Below are 17,408 nucleotides of genomic sequence, written 5' to 3'. Positions count from 1 at the left end.
AACTGCGTCTGAAACTATGGGCTGTTTCAGCTCTGCAGAGACAGTTTTAGAGCACCGTTGGTTCACACAACTAGTTTCTTGTTTGTTTTTTTGTGAACAAACGCTGGGATTTAAAAAGGGAAACCATCCAAAGTTCAGCAGATCATTTTACCACCCTGTCAAAATGTGTTTGAGAAGCCTCTCAGCGGGTAAAGACACCACTTTGAAACATGCTGTCTTGTCTCCTCTATTACTCGCTGTATTTCTTCTTTGTATTCTTGTGCACACTCCTTCTGTCCTTATTTGTTTGTGTGATGTGTACTTCTAATGTAGAAATGTAGGACTGTGTTTGAATCAAGTCACGTTCGCTTTTCTGTTTGTGTCTTTGTCCTGTTTATGTGTAACCAGCTATCAGTATCATTACGCTGAGTAGGAAAGTGGGCTCGTCGATTTCTCCTCTGAATCTGCTTTTGCTGAGCGTAAAGAATGCCGGCCTTCATGTTTACAACATGGACATACCGTATACTGCCAAACATGCAGGACCGTACCAAACCCCCCCCCCCCCCTCTTGAGCGCTTAGTCCCCCACCTCTCATCCCTGATGCAACTGTACTCTCAAGACTCTTTTTTTCCCACCTCTTTCTCTTCTTCATCATCTTTTAAAGCGTCGGAGGACAGTCAGGTTGTGTCCTCTAGCTGTGTTTCTTCGTGTCTAGTGTCGTGGTGCGCGTGTTCATGTCAGTACTTGTGCCTACTGTGGATCGCATGCTTTAGCCCTTGACTGGACACAAACGTTGCTCACAAACTCCTCTTGACCCTTAAGTGGACAAACGTTGGGGATCCTTATAAAGTTATCAAGGGAACCAAATAACTTATTACAAATTTATCATATGTGTTACCAGTTCTGTAAAAAAAACAAAAAAAAACAAATAGGAAATAAAGGCCTTTTAATTACCATGACTTGTTTGTGTTTAATACGCCGAGCGTTCAGCTCAGCTGGCTCCTAATAATGTCTCCGCCTGTGATGCATAATATATTAACGTCACACTGAGAAACACTTCCATTCCTTTACAGTTTATTAAGCAAAGTGAGTTAACCCATGTGTGTACATTAAGCTATCATCAGCACATTACAAACATTATCATCAATACAATATTCTACAGAGTTCATTATATCTACAGCAAATGTAAAAACAGCTCTGTAGTTTTGAGTAAATGTGACCAAAGATAACACTGGTGTCACAGCACGCTGCCCCGCTTGGACTCCAAAACCGTCATATTGTTAAAGAAATACATCATACAACGCTTTGGTCAAATCATCCATTAAAGTGATGGGACGACAGATACCAAAATTATTCATGTCTCGGGCACATCATTTATCACACCACAGCTACAGGAATATTAATGAAAATGTGAAGCTGAGTCTATATTAAGTATGATAAGATACATAAATGACAAAAATGTTTTGACCCAGGGATGACTCTATCTGCCTTCACTATTTTCTTTTTGTAGTATAGTTACCTGATCAACAGCAAAAAAATGTTGGCATTGTACATTTCTGCAAACCATGCGTACATTACATTTGCATGTTATTGTGTAGGGTTTGCCTTATAACTTCATGTTTCAACACTGTGTGATTAGGTACAAAAACACTTGACTATAATTAGGAAAAGATCATTCCTTTGGCTTAAAATACCCTGTTTGGATTCTGGCAGGAAAAGCAGCAACATGTTGGTAAAAAAGCTGCTGTAAACACGGCATTGATTCACTTCATCACAACCACTTTTGCTGCTTGTTTGTCTCAAACAGTGGCCTGTAGCTTGGCAGACATCTTGCCAAGATGTCACACCATCCACCATCCCTTCCACCTCCTGATGAAAAAGTCAACTTATACGTTAGATGCAGTTCAGAAAGGTTTAAATGATGCATTTTTTTAAAAAGGTAAAAATGTCACACAGCAGCAGCAACATACAATACCATCATTTTTCTCTGGCAACTGAGCTGCATATACTGAGGGTGACAGCACACCATGAGCCCCTTTAAGAACCACTACAAGGCCGCAGCCTTTTGCATGGTTTTATTTGTATTTCTTATGTTAAGTAGTAGCAACTTTTCTAATTTATTTAAACATTTTATAGACCCCAAAAAATGAAGAACGTTACAATATAATGCAATAAAAATATGACCTCCAAAAGGACTGGAACAAAGGCTGATAATCGTCATAAAGTTGTTTGCAGGCTGTAGAACTGGATTCGATTAGAAATAGCCAGGTGTACCTAATACACTGGCAACTGAGTGTACTAAGGCAATAGTTATTTTGACCTAATTTATTGTGACAGTATAATGCACACAAGACAGTTGTGTTACATTTTATGTTATCTACACATACAATATAATGAAAAGTGCTAGCTGGAGTTTATTTCTAAAAACTCTGTCGTCCTCATCAGCTGAGCTGTAGCATGAGCTAGCTCAGTGGTGCAAGGTGATTTGGGGCTGAATCGTCCCTTTAAGGCCACACAATGTCGTGGGGGCCAAAATGATATCCAGCACGTCTACCAGTGAATGATTTTGGCGTTTATCTCTTCATCACCGAACAGAAATATGGCCAAGACACCCAAAAAATAATTTATGTATTCTTTTCAAAGTAATGTGAGTAAACAAAGTATAAAGATTAGAACTAAGAAATACATAAATAAATAAATATATCTCTATTACAGAACATAGGACACTTTCTTTGACACATCCTCGGACTGTCTGCTCTGTGTAGCCATTCTGCTTTGTTGAAGCCATTAGATAAAAAACAAAACAAATGCTCTATAAAAGGACACTCATGAAAGATGAAAGGCTACCGAAGCCATACAAAGAACAGAATCTGGCAAATACTAAATTATGTTATCATAGAAACTGAAACCAGTCTGGAGATAATAAAGTGCTGCTAGTGATGAAAGATCAGCACTGACCGCTCTGTACAAAGTGCACATACTCAGTACTCTTCCTTTCAGGGCTAGCATACGGCCCCCTTCGAATACTTAATGCAGTGGGGACATTATCATAAAATTTCATTTTCCAGATGTCAAGAAAAATGTATTTCACCAGTTGCAGGTTTGCTAAAGGGAAGTTTACAGAGCTTGGAGTTATAAAGTTAAAACTAAAGAAGCAGTGAGGGCGGTGAGCAGGCACAGCTGAGAGACCAACCTGAGAATGTTGTCAATCAACGCAAACACAAAGCGAAACATGCCTCTTATTTAACCTTAATATCTTTTATATCTTTCTTTATCGTGGAGTAAAAATGTTCAAAATAATTCCTTTTTAGTGCAACATCTCTTATAAAAATGTATGAGAGAAGCCAGAGACCCAATACCCAGTAACCTTAAAGTGATACTGATACCAGCAGGGAACTTCATTCAATGCCATAATGTAAGTGGAGAGGCATGTTGTATCGCCATACTTTTGAATGTTTTGGTGGCATCTCTTCACGCCATAGACTGAATTGGTTGTAGCTGCCGGGGGGGTCCAGAGTTAACAGGGTTAACTGTTATCGTCACAGCTATTGTTACCTCATGATAAACAGGTATAACGACAGAGTCGGGCCATTTTGGTGTTGCAGTTAGTTTTTGGGAGCGTTAAACGGCTTGTTATTGGTTGTAAGCTGCTGCTGTGTTAGCTCGTGCTAACCGGGCAGAAGCGAAACTTATCATTCGCCGGCAGGAGAGCAGCTCTGGAGTCGGCAGCAACCGAAAGTCTGCTGATCCAGCAGGGAGTCCGAGATGCAAATAAGGATCAAATGCAGATATTGTTTGACTGGAAACATTTCAATACTTCTTAGTACTGGGTTACTTTGGTCAGTACCTTAAAGGTATCAAATAACATCACATAACCCTAATTCATACAAATATTTAGTTTTTGCTTTTGGAACCATTGTGCCTGTTTGTCGTTTGGCTGGGTCTTATTTTACCTGTGTCACTATATATTTTAATTTAATTCAAACCTTATTTTTAATAATAACATATCTCCATGCCACTCTGTGGCCCTTTCTTTCTTTAACAATTAAGACAACATTAAAATACTTTTCTGCAGTGCTCCATGTAGCAACAAACGTGACGTGAAGAGTGGGTATAATATTAGAAACAGAGTCTTCATGCAAACCCCTGGATCTGTTTGAACTGGGCCTTAAAAGGTCATTCAAAACAGTACAACTGGTCCCTATTTGATTAATGTGAAATACTTGATGCTACAAAATAATAATAATAACTAACAAACAATTGTAACTCCATCATAACACACAGTGAAATTTGACTCAAACTCCTTAATACTTCTCTTTGGATCTTCAAAAGTCCCAGCAGGAATTTTATTTCTGCAAATCAGCCATCACCATAACTCAGAGAGGAGTCACATCTCGGGACGTCGTGGATAATTAAACTGCCGTATCAGGGTTGGAGCGTCCACAGACACAGAACAGGAGCTTCAGACATCTTTTCATTTGGACAGTTTGCTGATGACTCGAATGAGAGCCCCGTTCTCATCCTTTAGCCTCTGGTTGTCTGACTTTAGCTCTGTTAAGATCTGAGACAGCAGACGGAAAAAAATATATCAGAAACCAATGTTAATACATATAAATATATGTTAAATTGTTTGTGGATGCTATAAAATGCAATTTAAAGGCTCAGTGTGTAGGATTTAGGGGGATGTATTAGCGGAAATGAAATACATTATAAAATAATGTTTTCTTCAGTGTATAATCACTTGAAAATAAGTATTGTTGTGTTTTTGTTACCTAAGGATCAGCTGTTTATATCTACATAAGAAGTGGTCCTCGTCCACAGAGATGGCCATGTTGTGTCCATACAGTAACCCAGAACAGACCACCCAAATACTGGCTCTAGACAGGGCCAATTATGTTTTTCATGTTGGCCATCGTAGCCGCTTCAGGATGAGAGCGCCGGAATAACATTTATATTTTTTAATGTGCGATGACCCTCCTCCCATGCTCTAGATGTCTCTGTTGCTGGTTTTCATCTGCTGTGTTGCAGGAGCTGAGAGGAGGGTGTCTGCTGATTTTGCCGCACCTGAACCCAGTGTGAGCTGTGATTAATGCCCCTCCCGCGTCAGTCTCAGGCTCTCTGTTGACGTGAGGACAGCAAGACAGCATCTGGTTTCCATTGTGACAAATGGAAGCTCATCCACTCCTCTGACCAGTAAGATTTCTGCTAATTGTTGTTTTGATGGGCAGGGGCTGAGATTTCCTGAATGAAACTGGTGGTTAGTGTAATGTGTTTGTAGAAGTCACAGTGTGCTTTGTTTTTCTCTGATTTTGTCAAAGCCCAGCTCAAAAGCTGTGACAAAATGAGCTGGCTAACAACAACAATAATTTTTTACAAAAAAAAAAACACTGGTTAAATCAAATAATACAACTTTTACTGCCAGTAGATCAGTCATGAAATGCATATGTGCGTGTGTTGCAGTGTATGTGAATAACAAACCGGGTGCTGTCCTCAGGCTGAGAGAGAGCAACAGAGACTTCTAGAGCATGGGAGGAGACTGTCACAAACATGAGACTTGCTTTATTCAGAGTTAAACCATTTAAATCACTTTGACTGTTTATTTTGGGGAGTAGGACACCTCTGCAGATAATTTGGCTCCTGGTCAAAACATCCTTATTAATTAACAGTGAGGGTATTCTAACCAGGAGAAGTTTCATCTGGTTGCAATCTGCATTTCTCAAGTAAATCCCCCTAAATCTTACACAGTGGGCCTTTAAAAACCTCAGATGGAACAATGACACAGTTCACCAGGACTACAATGATACATTATCCTCTATAATATACAACTAGTGGACTCCAAGTTGTCCTTCAGTAAAGTTTGAGGCCAAACAACAAAGACATGCTGTGCAGTACTCAATCATGCAAGTGCGGAGTGACTTTGAAGATATGTTCTGCATGTGAAAAGAAAAACAGAATAAAGTCAAACAGAGAGAAACTGAGAGAGGGTCAATTTCCCAAAACTAGGTCATGTCTCTCATGAGGAGCGATGACTAAAAATAACCACCCTCTTTGCCAAAGTATTTCCCCTCTACAAGAGACAAACAATAACCCGCTGCTCTCTAGCTGTGACATATTACCGAAAACTGGTGAATGAGCAAAGGCCCCTGGCATGTGGCGGATCACAAGTTTGGAGCCGCCTTTCTATTTTAATTTCTCTGTACTGAATAACAATCCCAGTATATGTATTGCATGATCATGTTAATGCTTTAAATGCAATTAAAGGAATAGTTGAACATTTCGGGAAATGCGTCCAAAACACACCCAGTGTCTCATCCACTTGTTCATTTTGAAGTTTAATGATCTCACACGTTACATTTCCTCTTTGGAAGATTGACTAGAATGGCTATTTCCTTGGCAAAACAACTTTGCATTGATTTCACAGCACATTACACAGAACCCACATATATTTGACTGTCACAAAATCAATTACCACTATAAATGCATTTAGTCCTCATGGTGCAGACTGCCGCTGAATGTGTGATTTGGATCAGTGACACTCAACTCATGGCCCCCGATAGGGTGCCAGGTGGCCCCCCCAAACATTTTTTAATTTACATTAAACGTAAATTGATTCACACTAGGAATTATTTTGGTACTTTTAGTATACATGATGCCAAAGTGCATGAAGCAACATCAAAATAAAGCTTGTTTATAAAAAAAGGTGTCAGTGGAGGATCCCCTGCACACCCCAACAGAGGTCCTAAAATCCCAGAAATGTCCTAAAATGTGAGAAATTTCCTAAAATCCTAGAAATATCCTAAAAAAATCCTAGAAATATCCTAAAAAAAATCCTAGAAATATGCAAAAATACCAGAAACGTTGTGAAATCCTAGAAGTGTCCAAAAATCTTAAAATGTCCTTAAATTCCAGAAACATTTATCGGGCTCCTGCGACTGGCCCCTGGCCTCCTGTCATTTTGCAAAAGTGGCGCCCAAGCAAAGCAAGTTGAATATCCCTGATTTAGTTTATAAAAAAGAAAAAAAAACCTCTTAGTGCAGTGTTCGTGTCATGTGAAGCCCCATGCAACATGAATGCAGCTAAAAATACACTTCAAAGGAGGCTCATGAGAAATGTTTGCGGGAGGGGAGGGGTCAGCAGGGTTGCCCTCTGATGGCCATAAAAGAGATTGGGTTAAAAGAGGGGGGGGGGGGCGTGGCGGGGTGGGGGGGGGGTGAGCATCGGGAGGGTGCAGGACCTGCCTGAGAGGAACACAGCAGAGGACGAGGGGGGCTGTGGAGGCACCAGGAGGAGAGGGGAGTGTAGAAGTTATGTGGCTGAAAAGGGGAGAGGAGGGGGAAGGAGGAGCAGATGATGTCAGGGGCTCAGAGGTCCTCTGTCTCCGGCATGGAGGCCGTCTCAGAGAGGCGGGCGAGGACGCGCAGCATGGCTCTATTCTCAGCCAGGAGACACTCGTTCACCCTCCGCAAGCTCTGGACCTGAGCCAGAGCAGGGAAAGCCTGCACAGAGGAAGAGAGAGATACAGAGAGGGGCCGACAGAGAAAGCATGCAGGGAGGCAGGCCGTGTGCAAGGAGAAAGACTCATACTGAGACTGAATACATATCCACTCATACAGGCATGCGCCCACACACCTACACAGACAGGGGAGGAGAACAACAGATCAGAGGGACTCATCAGCAGAACTTATATAAAAGAATATTTACACAACAGGGAGATTCTGAGAGGAAACAGAAAAAGCTGCAACGAGCAAAGGAAATTGTGAAGCCATTTCACCTCGAGGTTTGTGCTCAGAGAGTGGTGACGCACTCAGGTGTTATTATATGAATATAAAATTCCTAAAAATTCACATAACCTAAAATTCTGCTATTTCACACTTTTATGTGAGAGCCTAGTCTGTTATAAGTCAAAGGAAAAGAAGTTATTAATTCCCGTCTCTTCTTGGCCTGACTTTTTGAGGTGAACCTCAATGTGGTTCAACAGAAACATCTGTGGTTTGACGCGATTCCTGAGGGCAAACCACATTACACACACACACACATACACACACGCGCACACACAGAGCACTTGCAGTGTTTCAGGCTACCCAAACACAAGTGTGAATATGGCCAAAAATTAGGTTTAAGGAGGACACCCAGCTGCTTCTTACAACACCAAAACACATTATTAAAGCAATTTGAATCTAGCCTGTGTTTGGGACCTAGCAGTTCATGCATATAATGTTCCCTTGGTATTAGAATAAAACGGTGCAGTTTCTGGAGAGGTGCCCTTGGCGAGGGAGAAGAGAAGAACAGAGTGAGGCGAGAATGCATAATGACCTGTATCCTTTATTACACTCTCTTAATATCGAGCTCTTTGATATTAAATTAGATGGGACCGAACTCTCAAGTCCTGCAGATAATTCAACACAGTTGCTATTAATTAAGTTTCAGAGGGTGTCGAGAATAATTCAGCTTTTCTGTATGAAATGTAAAACCCCCACAAAGGAATCAGACACTAGGACATGAAGGGAAAAAAGGGAAAACAAGGACACACAGGGCTGTTGATGTGAAGCACCTGAAACCAGCACTGTTCAACTACGGATCCACAGTGTCAGCAGGTTCAGACCTGAGGAGTAAGAATTAATCTATCCCAGCCCAGTCGCTCCAGAAAGATGTTGGCATTGTACTTTTCTTAAAAATAAATGGGGCATGACACCAAGGCAAGACGGGTGCCAAGCTGCAGACCACGGTTTAAAATCAACAAAAAACAAACTGGTTGTTATTGTCATTGCAGCGTTTCAGCGGGTTTTTAGCCACCAAGAGTTGTTGTTTTTTACTGAGACATCAATGCTTTTCCAGCTGGGATTGTGCCATTAAAAGCAGTTGTTTTTCATTGCAACATCACTGTGTTTCAAACGGGATAGGGCTACGAAAAAGCAGTTGTTTTTCACTGAGATATTGCTGCATTTACAGCTGACTTTGTGCCATCAAAAGTAGGTATTTTACACCAAAACAAGACCTTTTCCTAACCAGAGTATCCCCACAATCATGGAGAACATTTAATGTAAAACTTTTGGAAAAGTCATGGAAATTTTGTTGTGTGTATTGAATTTGTGGCAGTAATCTTTCGTGGATAACCTTCCACGTTATGTAACATAATGCAAACATATTTTCTGAAGCTGTCGATGTAACATCAGTCCAATGTGTTGATTTGTGGTGTTTTGTTAACCATCACATACGTTTCTCCATTTTCATTTGCTTTTCCGTTCTGTCTCTCTCTTCATGTATGCCAGCTACCTGAAATTATGTCCAAATAGAGTTTGAATCTGATATGTTTGAAAAACGCAAGGCAAGTGGGACAAGAAAGGAAAAGTAGTTATTTAGGGTCCTTGAAAATTAATGTGTGGAAACCATGTAATCATACCCAGTGGTTTTTGTGCCTAAATGTAACCATTAACCACAGCGTTTTTTAACATAAAGAAGCCTAGTTTGAATGCAATCTGCAGCATAATAAATTGTAAATGAAATGTATCCGTGGTTTGCAGAGATGATCAATGCCAACATTTATTTTAGCGATTGGGTTGTCTAACCGATGCCTGTCTAGTGGTGATAAGTCACATCTATGTGCACCATCCACAGGTAATAAGTGTTACAGCATGTGTGTTGTTGATGTTTGTAGTTGTTTTTTATCAGCTACACACAAAACAGCAGCAGTTGTAACACTAACACACAGTGGTGTAAGTGTTAAAACAACACCAGCTGGGTAGAAGACAGCACTGACATTTCTGCATTTGGAGTTCTTAACCCTTTGAAACCTGAGCACATTTGCTTGATTTCTTTCAAAAACATGAAAAGAAGGCAATGAGCAAGGTAAGAGGAAATGACAGAAATTCAAAAGAAATCAGAAAAAAGAACAAGAAAAATACCCGAAAATATATTTCAAAAAAAGATGCAAAAGAATTTAAAAAAAAAGAAAAGAAGAAGGAAATGACCTGGAAGAAATACTTTAAAAATTATAATAATTCTGTTACATAATTCTAAATATGTTGTTTTAATAACTATGAATATTGTTTTTCCCAATTTTTTCCCCAAGACATTTTACATAGCTTTAAAAAAATAATTTTCTAAACTACTAATGTCTTGCAATTTGTGGAAAATTTCGCACCATGTTGCTTATTGCCTTTTCTCCCTATGTTTTTGAAAGAAATCCCACCAATTTTCTCATGGTTCAAAGGTTTAAAAACTTTTGAAAGGCATCTGAAGACAGTGTAAGAAAATTGTTCCAGGTTTCAAAAGGTTAAGTGTTGCCACCATTTTTCTTTTCCAGTAGGTGGCACATGTTGGCTCTAATCTGAAAACGACTGAACATTAATCTGTAGTTTGTTTATCGTGAACAAGAAACTTTGTGAGTGAGTGAGTGAATAGCCAGTTTCTTGGCGTGCTTTGCATCTAAAGAAAACAAAATACAGAATTTCATTTTGTCTCAGGTACTTTGAGATTATCATGTGACGTACATGTGTGTCCACACGTGTAAACATGCCCGAGTCTCTGACAGAATCATGTGAGGTGACAGGCAGGTGTCAATCACTCCTCCGCGTCATAGCAACCACTCACCATCCCCCCTCCCCTGAGACAACCTGCTCTCAGGGCTGGTACCCACAGCGGAATCGCAGTGGGGCGTCCTGCTAAGGGAACCAGGACAACACGGGGGTCAAACATCTGCTACAGCACTGTCCTATTTATAAAGTCCTCGTCACTGTCTGCATATTACACTTTCTCAGACCGGAGCCATGATTTTCTCTCTCCTGAAGGAATATAACATTGCAATAACAAATTGTAATCTTACAGTGTCATTTGTGGCTGCTTGCACACACGTACAGCGCAGACCACGTCTACTCAGGCCTGAAATCTCTCTGCTGCTCTGCCCCGTCTCTTTTTGTGTAGCAGAATACACACAGTGCAGTGCAGGAATGTCTCACAAAAGCAGGTCTTTTGCTCTTGGACGGGGTTTGGTATTCAGCTGGAACTAGGTCACCATGTTCACCCCAACAGTGGGATAAGTGGAGCAGGGGAGCAGCAGCGCAGGCTCCTCCTTAGCCTGGCAGGAAGTGGCCCAGCAGACACTGTGGGTAATGAGCCTGAAGCATTAACCTTCCCTCTCCTTGACTTCACCTGGCTGACTACAGCCCTGGGGTGTGCTATATGTGTGTGTTTTGCTTTGCTTGTGATTGATTTAGCACGGGTGAGAGGGGCTTGGCTGGAGGTGTGTACCTTCGAGTACTGTTAGTGTTATTATAATGTTGGGATAAAAACAGTGTGATAAATGACGCATGACTTGTGTAAGAGACAAAATATGCTATTTAAATCCAGGGTGAGTGTGCACATTTTTTTTTTTTGCATGCACTGACCTTTAACTCATCCTCCATGTTTGACACTCTTTTCTCAAGAGCTTGTTTTTCCTGTAAACAAATAAGAAACAACTGAAATAAATATATGTCTGTGCTCCCTTGGGGGAAAAAAGAGTGAGAAGCTATTCGACTATGATTAAAGCAGACAGGAAAATTGTAGGGAAAATTGCCAAGAAACGACATGGTCTTTCATCCATCTTGATAGTGCAGGAGAGCAAATAAAATACCAAAGTGTTGCCAAGGCACTTACCCTTTTCTCCGATTCAAGTACTGTAGATCTCTCTGATATTCTGTCATGCCGCTAAAAGATAGAATGGTGCTGTTATTTGTGAGGCACTGGGAGAATTGTATTTATTTTTGATTTCATAAAGTAATCAGGCATGACCTTCCATCTGCACACCCGTAGGAAAAAGGATGATGGTGCAGCAGTGAAAAGATGACTGAATTGACTGTTTTCATTTTTCTGTACCTGAGTGACTTTCTCCAGCTGGGAACGAATTTTCACCAGTTCATGTTTGCTGTCCTGCAACCTGGACTTAAGTTTCTCATTCTCATGCAAAGCCTCTGCATACATCTGAAAGTAGACAAGATAGATAATAAGAAACAGTTTTATTGCAGGGATTCTTTCAATGTGACAAATCCTCTTTTTAAAATCAAAATATGTTTAAATTTTTAAGTAAAAACAAATCAATGATTAAATAACAAATTAACCAGTGTAAGAAAGAAATAAAAGATTGGCAAGTAACGAGGCTATAGAACCACAAAATGTTCAGTATTAAATAAACAATCAATAATGACATGTAAGACGAAATCCTATATAAAATATTTATTTATATTTTTTATAACAAGATTTGTGACAAATATTTTCTTAAAAGTTCACGAGAATGGAGCTTTAATTGAATATCTTTTGAATATTTTTGTTAGTATATAATGAACTAATAACTATATAACTAATAACTATAACATAATAAGCTAATTAAACTGAAGTGTAAGTTCAAATTTCTTGAGTTTTATTGAAATACTTTTTTTTTAAAATTATTTTTGAATTGAGAAAAAAAAAGGTTTTCTATGTGCATTACCAAAAATGTGTTTTTATTTCATAATGGTATTTTTTCTGACACTTTTTAAAGACCTCCTTTAATTGAGCAGAGAAACCTTGCCGTTAGTGTGCCAGTTAGCCGCTGATAGCTCGCTTGCTTAGAGCAGCAGCCAAGCAAGTTTTATTTTATTTTACGCACAAGTCGACTCTAGTTCTGGGAACTGATATCTGTAAAACACCGCTTTGATTCCTAGCAAGGCCAGACCAAGGAGATATTTACATTTCTAGACATTTATTTGAAAAACTACCAATGGGACTGCGCAGACTCATCAACATCCGCTTAACAGTTAGCTGGCTTCCTAGCTAGCCAGCTAACTTGCTAGCCTGCATCAGACCCGCAGGAGTGAAGTCCTGCTAGCGGTGTTAGCTCATTGCTAACGTTGGTTTAAGCAAGACTGTGTGTGTGTGTGAGTGTGTGACTGTGTGTGTCAGCTCTTCAGTGTTGTGTGTTTTTCATGTGAGGAACTAAAAACGTCGCAGAGGTAAGTTGACTCTTAATTAAGCTGCTAGCTTCTGACCGTAACATTGTCTCTCCGAGTTGGCTAACAATTAGCCGCAGCTTTGCTAAAATTAATTTACAGAGGTTATATCACCCAGTGTATTGGTAATTTCATTATAACATAGCTATTTATTCATCAAATATTGAACACCTTTGGAGCCAAACAAATAAAAGAACGACGATGCCAATACCGTATCTATATTTTGAACATTAAAAACGTGTTGTGGAAAATATATTGGTAAATTTACTCAAATAGGCTACTGTGGTTTAATACTTGAGTATTTACATTTCATCCTCATTTATACTGCTACTCCAGTGCATTGTAGGGGCAAATATTGCACCTTTTACCCCATTACATTTATTTGATAAATTTAGTCACCAGCTTCTCTACAGATTCAGATTATTTATTTGCCACAAAATACAATCACCAGCTGCAACATATTAATGCATCAATAATTATAATGCAGTAATATTTATACTATTCTGAAAGGGGTCATTATGAATACGTTGTTTTACTTGTTGTACTTTAAGTATATTTTGGTGCAAATCCTTTTGTACTTTTCCTTAAGTAAAATGTCTAATGCAGGACTTTTATTTGTAACAGAGTATTTTTACTCTGTGGTATTGCTTCATTTACTGTAGTAGAAAATTTAAGTACTTCTTCCACCACAGTTAAAAGCCCTTTGCCTTCCCACAGTTATTTGTATGATCATCCATTTATGTCACTAGATAGTTGATTATTTCAAATAATATGTACAATAACTCAATAGGACTTGACAGATTATGTAACGTTACGGCAACCAAAACAAATTATTAACAAAAATTAATCTATAATGTTGATTAATGTACTATGCTACTGTATAGTAGACATGGCTATATGACATGGTGTTTCCTTATCAGTGTAATAAAAATAAATAAATAAACCTATAATGTGAACATTTAAAAACACATTGTACTAGTATAATGCTAATCTGTCTATAAAGTCATATTGTATAGTGGCCTAGCAGCCTCATAGCCTCATAATACATATATACTAATTAATGCAGACATTATATATATATGTATTGGTAAATGCCATGTTAATTTTTATTTAAAGATTCCAAAAATTCAGATATTGTTTATTTTCTTTAAATCCAATTAAATCTCCATCTGCTTGCCCCCACTGGAATGTTATTAAAATAGATAAATCTGCCTAGTGATCCAACAGCTTTCTGCACCACATGAATCATTCAGGAGGGATTGTGCTTGTTGAAACTGAAGAGTTACTACCTTCTTATAGTCTTTGGTACTGGAGTCTTGCTCTTGTCTGCTCAGAGCTGCCAGCCTTGTCTCTCTCCGAGTGTATGAGCTGGTGCGGCCCAGTGGTTTGTCTGTTGCACTCTCCCCACTGGAGTCATATCTAAAAGTAACACATTCAGTCCACAATGCCACTTTATTTAGGGCATTTATTTTTGATTATCTCAGGAAATACACTTCCATGATACAGGAGATTAAAAAAATGCTAAATCCTTACCTTGACAATCTGTCATGCTGAAAAACAAAGAACAAGCCATGTTAGTTTGATCACTCAGCAGTGCAGTGTGGGAACAACTCAGTGTAAAAAATGTTCTGTTGTGGTTAGATCCAGATTTATTTGTTTGATAAGACCAAACAGAGGCTTGGCAGGGATTTTTTTTTCCCATTTCCATTTCAGTTCTGAGACAACAGAGAAGAAAAACAAAACTTCCAAGTGAATTATCACAGCGTGTTCAGAGACCTGAAGTCCCAGGGGGAAGAAATGCATGCAGAAGTGAGATATAATTCACCCAAACACTGCACTGACAGGGTTCACACAGGTCAAACCTCCCCGGTGAGCCCCGGTTAATCTTTTAGAACAGGCGGCTGCCACGCAAAAGCCAGCAGCATAAAGATGACATCATGACATCAGAAGCTAAGTATCTCCTGTGTGACGGGTCGATGTCTGACCTCAGACAACAGACTGATAGCAGGCTGTCCTGGCAGGGTTTTGCTATGACTAGTCCAGTCTACATGGCTGCCAAGTTGCCTGTGGTGATCACATACTGAATTTGTTTCCACTTCACCGAGGAGCCTGGGTATTGTGCTACGTTCACAGTTGTTTATGTATTTTTTCTCTGGCTGGATTTCATACTAGTCTGTTTTCAGAAATCAGATTACCTCAAAGATTGGCCTATAATTCGTTAGCTCAAGGTTTGCAGCGATATACCGGTTTCAAGATATACTGTGGTATTAAAGATGGTTGTTTGTGCCGTGTAAATTTTCTTATCTACGATCTTGAAAAAGATTTAATCAGACGAAGAATCTTCCCTGTGCATGTGCATCTGCTTTCCCCGTTGACTGCCTTTTTACATACTCTTCCATTTAAAAAATGGTGTCAAGTTCCGGTTGTTATAAAATGTTTTTATTTCGTTAAGGATTACTGATAATAGTAATAATACTTATTGTGTAAGCCCATGTACTGTGATTCCATAAAACCATGATATTTTTTAAGATGGTTATTATACCATAAAAAACCTCATACTGTTGCAACGCTAATTAGCTGGTAGTTAGGGGTATAACAATTTATGTATTTGTATTGTACCGTTCGGTATGAGGCACATTACAAACCGAATGATTTTTTTTAACTAATCCCGTTTTTTAACTAATCCTGTTTTTTTTAACTAATCCTGTAAAACAAAATATACTCTTTACATTATGTGAAATATAGTGTTCTCAGTGCCATTGCGCTCAGTAAGGCAGCCCACACAACGTAACAGTCATCATGCTGTCCCCCCTAACTCGTTTACGCTGGCTTCACCCCAGTGTTGTCAACTGGTTGAACTAGACAAAAACAAGGAGCAACACAAGCTACAAGCTATCGTTATCACTGCAGCATTTCAGCAGCCATTCTTAACACTTTAAACAAGGAAAAAAAAATCACTGATATGAGATCCAACTCTGTATTGGAAAATGGAGACTTTACCAACATGCTTGATGTTATTAAGCCCCGTTTAAAAAAAAAAAAAGGAAATTTCTCTCACATTTCAGAAACAGAATTACTTCTTTTTTTGTATTTGTTTGTAACTACAATACTATATTTCATATTTTACAAGGAGCTGTTTTTGTCTCATATGCTGCTAAGAAAACCCCTCCGGCTCCATCGTTGTTCAAATTCAAAAAAGATCGTGCATTATGATGTTAGTTTTAATAGAATAGAAATGGAAGAAATCAAGGAAATTTCTCAGGCATTTATACTTTTTGCTGTATTGAAAACATACTGAACTATGACATCACTGTGTTGTTTTGAAGCGAATGTAAATTTTGTAAACTGATACACCCTTACTGTTAGGTCTAGTTTATTTATCTACTGCCTCCCTATGCTGCTATACATGTCATAAACTGTGTGCACAGGGTATCCAATATCAGAATTCATATCTGTCCAGACCTTCAGGCAGACCCTCTTCAGCACCAAACCAAACTGAACAAACAGATAACTCACTGCCATCAGCTGATAAATGTGGCACATGACAGAATGATGACTGGAGATGTTTACGATCAGTCAGAGACTGGAAAAGAGAGACCGGGAGGGAAAGAGAGGAGGCTGTTACTGTAAGTCCAGACTCCAGACCATGATGTCTTTACAATATCAAATGCAGTCTTGTAAACTTTACTCTTAGATTTAAAGATTTGGAGTTTCTGTCTTGCTGGTGAAAGAGGGCCTTAAACACCTCCATTTAGGAATAAACACCAGTAAACGTCTCATGTGGTGGTCCAATCTGTTTGAAACAAGAAGCAGATGTACTGCATTAAAAGCATGGGCTTTATAGGAGTACAATTCCTGTCAAAAGGAACAGAGCGCACAGTTATTCCTGCGCTCACATTTACAGAGTCGGGGGATATTTCACGCAGCGTCAAAGGAGCTATTCCTCAGCAAGTGTTTACATAACTGAGCCAGCGCTGCCTGTCCTTATGTGGTCATGTGCTTTAGCAGAGCTATCCAGGAAAAAACAGACCTCCGTGACCTCAGATGAAAAAGGGCCAAGGATGGAGCCATGAAGATCTCTCTCTCTCACTCTGATCTCTTCATGTTATGCTAAGGAGATTCCTCGATCGGATTTGGTGTGCGGTCATTAATCAGCCAGAATGATTGCCCCCCTGGTTTTTATGAATAAATCATCATGAAGTCTGCTTTTAGGGATATGAAGTGTTACATAGCCGTTCATCGAACTCTTTCAAGATTATAAGTTCCTGTACGCAAACCTATTTCACACTAAAGGATTAGCAAATTGGGGAAATGAGTTTTTTAAAAGAATTAATTCCAGTGAAATCTTAAGCGAGCCCAGTGGGGTTCACAGCACCTGATTCTTGGTGAAAGAGGGATTCCTTAGAACAATACAGGCTTTTACATGTATGTCTGCATCATAATACTTTTTGTCCAAATGTAGCCAAA

At 39.3% G+C, this 17,408-nt stretch overlaps 1 protein-coding gene across 4 annotated transcripts in view; it reads right to left on the bottom strand.

Annotated features, from left to right (window-relative positions):
* Positions 1 to 1,036: 1,036 nt before the first annotated feature.
* Positions 1,037 to 17,408, bottom strand: part of LOC121946950 (protein phosphatase 1 regulatory subunit 12B-like) — a 23,284-nt gene continuing 6,912 nt past the window's right edge. Inside the window, exons 2-8 of one of the 4 annotated variants that reach the window (XM_042491794.1) lie at positions 14,475 to 14,491; positions 14,231 to 14,360; positions 11,833 to 11,937; positions 11,614 to 11,664; positions 11,364 to 11,414; positions 10,570 to 10,640; positions 4,459 to 4,540 (exon numbers count right to left, since the gene is read on the bottom strand). In XM_042491794.1, the coding sequence (XP_042347728.1) occupies positions 10,599 to 10,640; positions 11,364 to 11,414; positions 11,614 to 11,664; positions 11,833 to 11,937; positions 14,231 to 14,360; positions 14,475 to 14,491 (396 nt within the window). In that variant the 3' untranslated portion in view covers positions 4,459 to 4,540; positions 10,570 to 10,598. Of the gene's footprint in view, positions 4,541 to 7,179; positions 7,476 to 10,569; positions 10,641 to 11,363; positions 11,415 to 11,613; positions 11,665 to 11,832; positions 11,938 to 14,230; positions 14,361 to 14,474; positions 14,492 to 17,408 lie in introns of those variants that run through there. The other 3 variants (XM_042491795.1, XM_042491793.1, XM_042491792.1) reach the window with 3 other exon arrangements.

Source organism: Plectropomus leopardus, chromosome 8 (genome assembly GCF_008729295.1).
Source record: "Plectropomus leopardus isolate mb chromosome 8, YSFRI_Pleo_2.0, whole genome shotgun sequence".
NCBI lineage: Eukaryota > Metazoa > Chordata > Actinopteri > Perciformes > Serranidae > Plectropomus > Plectropomus leopardus.
Note: the sequence above shows the minus strand (reverse complement) of the source record. Positions and strands in the feature narration are given on the sequence as shown.